General features: G+C 40.4%; 1 protein-coding gene across 1 annotated transcript; it reads left to right on the forward strand.

Moving 5' to 3' along the window:
• Positions 1 to 867: 867 nt before the first annotated feature.
• Positions 868 to 6,614, forward strand: LOC139478466 (putative uncharacterized transmembrane protein DDB_G0293652). Its single transcript, XM_071260935.1, has 3 exons — positions 868 to 891; positions 4,054 to 4,066; positions 5,134 to 6,614. The coding sequence occupies exons 1-3, from the start codon at positions 868 to 870 to the stop codon at positions 6,612 to 6,614; spliced, it is 1,518 nt and encodes a 505-aa protein (XP_071117036.1).
• Positions 6,615 to 6,816: the final 202 nt, after the last annotated feature.

The raw sequence follows: 6,816 nt of genomic DNA on the forward strand, positions 1-6,816 counted from the left end.
TTTCGAAAAGTATTTACTCTCTCTCGAAAACATGTCAATGTGTTTACTTAAGTACAGAACATCTAATCGTAGTTTACCGACAGAGACTGGCAGATGTCGTGGTTGCCCCGAGGACAGGATCTGCTGTCTGTGTAACTCTCCATCTATTGCACATGAAGTTCAATCTATTTTAATATCCTTATTTCAGCTCTCAAAGATATATATGTTCAGAGTAAAAACATGTTACATAGCCAAACATATTTAAATATAAACGTGTGACTAAACGACATCAAGACACTTTCTAAATCTATTTCAATTATTCTCGCTACCGTCCACAAAATATGTTATGCACCATACCAGTATCAATGTGTCTGTCTTTTATCTCGTGTACTTAATGATATAATTATAAATATTCTGTAAAATATTTTCTTGTACCATCGTGGGTGGGTTTGAGAATATAATGACTTGATAACCGAGGATGCGTACCAGTTTCTTCGGTTCGTTTTGTACACATATTTGCCTCTGTGTGTTCGTTCAAAGATCTTACCCAGGAAGATCCGGGTTAGGATAGGTCTTCAAGCAACCCATGCTTGCCATAAAAGGCTTCGAAAGGGATCGGGTGGTCAGGCTCGTTGATGCATGTATCCCAATTGCCTAGATCGATGCTCATGATTTCAATCACTTTATTTATCGATTATTTACAGACCGCCGCCATATAGCTGGAATATTCGGCGGGAAACAACAAACAAATAAACAAACAAGCATTATTTGATTTAATGGTAATTGTGGCGATCGCGTCTGAATTCCGAAACGACCGACCACGCACTCTCCTCAGTGACGACCACAGTTGCAGAGTGGATACAAACCGTTTTTCTGGTCATCGTTACTATGCGGAGCAAGTTCAAGACTTACGTGAGATCTCTTCATCCCTTTTTGTGTTGATGCTGTTAGATGTTACAATGCCCTCGGGAAATATTTTTTCTTTAAAACTGTTAAATCTTTATAAAAGCCCGTTGACAGATGCCCATGGATTTTAGATGAATGAGGTGAAAAACGATATTTTTAAAAATACCGAGGCGTTGAAAATGGCAGGTTTCTCGTGTCGAAAAACTTTGTTGCAGGTTTGTAGCCGGAAGAAAGATATTACCCCGCCATCTTGCGACGATGAATGTTTTTCACGGCGTAAAGTTTAAACTGCAATACCCATGTTGATGATCACCTGTCCATATTAAGTTTAATACAGAAATTCTGCAATCAAGGAATAGCCTCTGCTTTATAAACTTATGCCAGTTTGACATGAAGAAATTAGTGAAAAAGACGACAACCTTCTATTCACAGACTCAAATCAGACAGATAATATATCAACACACGTAGCACAAGTAATACAGGTAATATATCAGCACACGTAACACAGGAAATACAGGTAATATACCAACACACCTAACACAGGAAATACAGGTAATATACCAGCACACGTAACACAGGAAATACAGGTAATATACCAGCACACCTAACACAGGAAATACAGGTAATATACCAGCACACGTAACACAGGTAGTACAGGTAATATACCAGCACACGTATCACAAGTAATACAGGTTATATACCAGCACACGTAACACAGGTAATACAGGTAATATACCAGCACACGTAACACAGGTAAAACAGGTAATATTCCAGCACACGTAACACAGGTAATACAGTTAATATTCCAGCACACGTAACACAGGTAATACAGGTAATATATCAGCACACGTAACACAGGTAATACAGGTAATATATCAGCACACGTAACACAGGTAATACAAGTAATATTCCAGCACACGTAACACAGGTAATACAAGTAATATACCAGCACACGTAACACAGGAAATACAGGTAATATACAAGCACACGTAACACAGGTAATACAGGTAATATACCAGCACACGTAACACAGGAAATACAGGTAATATACCAGCACACGTAACACAGGAAATACAGGTAATATACAAGCACACGTAACACAGGTAATACAGGTAATATACCAGCACATGTAACACAGGAAATACAGGTAATATACAAGCACAAGTAACACAGGTAATACAGGTAATATACCAGCACATGTTATACAGGAAATACAGATTGTAGACGAATACACGTAACAGGGGTAATACAGGTAATATACCAACACACGTAACACAGGTAATACAGGTAATATTCCAGCACACGTAACACAGGTAATACAGGTAATATACCAGCACACGTAACACAGGTAATACAGGTAATATACCAGCACACGTAACACAGGTAATACAGGTAATATTCCAGCACAAGTAACACAGGTAATACAGGTAATATACCAGCACATGTAACACAGGTAATACAGATTGTAGACGAATACACGTAACACAGGTAATACAGGTAATATACCAGCACACATAACACAGGTAATACAGGTAATATACCAGCACACGTAACACAGGTAATACAGGTAATATACCAGCACAAGTAACACAGGTAATACAGGTAATATTCCAGCACATGTAACACAGGTAATACAGGTAATATACCAGCACACGTAACACAGGTAATACAGGTAATATACCAGCACACGTAACACAGGTAATACAGGTAATATTCCAGCACACGTAACACAGGTAATACAGGTAATATACCAGCACACGTAACACAGGTAATACAGGTAATATACAAGCACATGTAACACAGGAAATACAGATTGTAGACGAATACACGTAACACAGGTAATACAGGTAATATACCAGCACACGTAACACAGGTAATACCAGTAATATACCAGCACACGTAACACAGGTAATACAGGTAATATACAAGCACACGTAACACAGGTAATACAGGTAATATACAAGCACACGTAACACAGGTAATACAGGTAATATACAAGCACACGTAACACAGGTAATACAGGTAATATTCCAGCACAAGTAACACAGGTAATACAGGTAATATACCAGCACATGTAACACAGGAAATACAAGTAATATACCAGTACACGTAACACAGGTAATACAGGTAATATTCCAGCATACGTTACACAGGTAATACAGGTAATATATCAACACACGTAACACAGGTAACACAGGAAATACAGGTAATATTCCAGCAGACGTAACACAGGTAATACAAGTAATATACCAGCACATGTAACAAAGGACATACAGGTAATATACCAACACATGTAACACAGGTAATATACCAGCACACGTAACACAGGTAATACAGGTAATATACCAACACATGTAACACAGTAAATACAGGTAATATACCAGCACACGTTACACAGGTAATACAGGTTATATACCAACACATGTAACACAGTAAATACAGGTAATATACCAGCACACGTTACACAGGCAATACAGGTTATATACCAACACATGTAACACAGTAAATACAGGTAATATACCAGCACACATTACACAGGTAATACAGGTTACATACCAACACATGTAACACAGGTAATACAGGTAATATGCCAGCACACGTTACACAGGTAATACAGGTTATATACCAACACATGTAACACAGGTAATACAGGTAATATGCCAGCACACATTACACAGGTAATACAGGTTATATACCAACACATGTAACACAGGTAATACAGGTAATATGCCAGCACACATTACACAGGTAATACAGGTTATATACCAACACATGTAACACAGGTAATACAGGTAATATGCCAACACGCGTAACCCGTGTACAACAGGTAATATAACGACACACTTGTCATGTCTGTCATGTATGTCTGTCAGGTGAATCTGTTAGGTGTATCTGTCAGGTAGGTCTGGCAGGTGTATCAGGTAGGTCTGGCAGGTGTATCAGGTAGGTCTGGCAGGTGTATCAGGTAGGTCTGGCAGGTGTATCTGGTATGTCTGTCAGGTGTGTCAGGTATGTCTGTCAGGTATATCTATCAAGTGTGTCTGTCAGGTATGTCTGTCAGGTGTATCAGGTGTGTCTGTCGGCTTTACCTGCCAGGTATGTCTGTCAGGTATACATGTAACTGTCAGGTGTGTCTGTGTAAGTGTGTATGTCATGTATGTCTGTCAGGTGTGCCTGTCAGGTATGTCTGCCAGGTGTGTCTGTCAGCTCTAACTGTCAGGTGTGTCTTTCAGGTGTGTCTGTTAAGTGTTTCTGTCAGGTAGGTATGGCAGGTGTATCAGGTGTGTCTGTCAGGTATATATGTCACGTGTGTCTGTCAGGTGTGTTTGTCTGTCAGGTATGTCTACCACGTGTGTCTGTAAGCCATGTCAGTCATGTATGTCTGTCAGGTGTGTCAGGTATGTCTGTCAGGTGTGTATATCTGGTATGTCTGTCAGGTATGTCTACCATGTGTATCTGTAAGCCATGTCCGTTAGGTATGTCTGTCAGGTGGGTCAGGTCTGTCTGTCAGTTGTGTCTGTCAGGTATGTCTGTCATGTGTGTCAGGTATTTCTGTCAGGTGTCTGTCAGGTGTGTATATTAGGTATGTCTGTCAAGTGTGTCTGAAAGGTGTGTCAGTCTTGCACTGATATAGACCAAGATAACCTCGCCCCTCAAATCTCATCTCGAGAACTTACCCAAGTAACCAATCTCAACACTTTTCCCCAATTCCATTAACGATCCAGACTGTATTCAGGTAAGCTTCTTACATCGGCATTCTGGTTCAAAATACACTTAAATCCAATCATGGACTGGTAAATAGTGTATTAAACCCTCGTCATGTGCACTCGGGCCTTCAAGTTGTGTACGGACTCGGATTTAGTAGCACTGAGCTACACAAGGCCGGAGTAACATTCAGCACACTTCGGCACATCCCGTCAAGTCTCGGACCCGAAGCTAATTATCAGACCACTATATAAGTAATCCTCTTCGGACAAAAACTTGAGGAAATCCTCTTAATGTTTCTGCAGCATCTGTGACCTCGTTCCTGACGGGAAGAGAGAGGAGCGGGCGTGGAGAGAACGGGACATTGATTTGTGGGTTCGAAAACGCTCAGTTAAGCTATTATTCTTTTCCTTGGGAAAACACCAACGTGTATGAAGTCGTCATTTATAAAACAACAAAATACGGTCGGGGGCATAAGTGCACAAAATTGCCTGAGCCGTGCTAGAATCTAGCGGTTAGGGTTCGAATCCCTGTATTGCTCAGATTTTGATTCCTGGTTCAACATCAACAACACGATCATCGCTGTCATAAACATTAACAGTAGTGTCATCATTGTTATCAACAACACGATCATCGCTGTCATCAACGTCAACAACACGATCATCGTTGTCATCAACATCAACAACACAGTCATCGCTGTCATCAACATCAACAACACGATCATTGCTGTCATCAACATCAACAACACGATCATCGCTGTCATCAACATTAACAACACGATCATCGCTGTCATCAACATTAACAACACGGTTGTCATCAACATCAACAACACAGTCATCGCTGTCATCAACATCAACTACACGATCATCGCTGTCATCAACATCAACAACATGATCATCGCTGTCATCAACATTAACAACACGATCATTGTTGTCATCAACATCAACAACACGATCATTGCTGTCATCAACATCAACAACACGGTAATCGCTGTCATCAACCTGGACAACACTGTCATCGCTGTCATCAACATCAACAACACAGTCATCGCTGTCATCAACATCAACAACACGAGCATTGCTGTCATCAACATCAACAACACGATCATCGCTGTCATCAACATTAACAACACGATCATCGCTGTCATCAACATTAACAACACGGTTGTCATCAACATCAACAACACAGTCATCGCTGTCATCAACATCAACTACACGATCATCGCTGTCATCAACATCAACAACATGATCATCGCTGTCATCAACATTAACAACACGATCATCGCTGTCATCAACATCAACAACACGATCATCGTTGTCATCAACATCAACAACACGATCCTTGTTGTCATCAACATCAACAACACGATCATCGCTGTCATCAACATTAACAACACGGTTGTCATCAACATCAACAACACAGTCATTGCTGTCATCAACATCAACTACACGATCATCACTGTCATCAACATCAACAACATGATCATCGCTGTCATCAACATTAACAACACGATCATCGTTGTCATCAACATCAACAACACGATCATTGCTGTCATCAACATCAACAACACGGTAATCGCTGTCATCAACCTGGACAACACTGTCATCGCTGTCATCAACATCAACAACACGGTCATCGCTGTCATCAACCTGGACAAAACGGTCATCGCTGTCATCAACCTGGACAACACGATTATAACTGTCATCAACATCACCAGCAGTGTCATCGTTGTTATCAACAACACGGTCACTGCTGTCATCGACATCAACAACACGATCATCGCTGTCATCAACATTAACAACACAATCATCGCTGTCATCAACATTAACAGCAGTGTCATCGTTGTTATTAACAACACGATCATTGCTGTCATCAACCTCAACAACATGATCATCGATGTCATCAACATCAACAACTGCGTCATCGTCATCAACATCAACAATAGTCATCGTTGTCATCAACATCAACAGCAGGATCATCGTTGCCATAAAAAGCAAGGACTCCTTTGTCGTCAACATCAATAGCAGTATCGTTCGTGACAAACGGAGTGTAAAATAACCTTTTATCGTAACAAATCGTCTTTAATTATGTATTGTATGCGGTTCGTGTTTTCCATTGTATTTGTGATGAAAATTGGATGTAACTAGATGTTTTGGATTTGGTGCGCGTTTAGCACCAGAAAACCGAAATAGATAAGCTGGGCTACTGCATCATTGCAGACATTGG

Source organism: Haliotis cracherodii, unplaced genomic scaffold (assembly GCF_022045235.1).
Source record: "Haliotis cracherodii isolate W230 unplaced genomic scaffold, xgHalCrac1.p SCAF_4, whole genome shotgun sequence".
Lineage (NCBI taxonomy): Eukaryota > Metazoa > Mollusca > Gastropoda > Lepetellida > Haliotidae > Haliotis > Haliotis cracherodii.

Coding starts and splice junctions, on each gene's coding strand:
- LOC139478466 (XM_071260935.1), top strand. CDS start 868: ATGCGGAGCAAGTTCAAGACTTAC.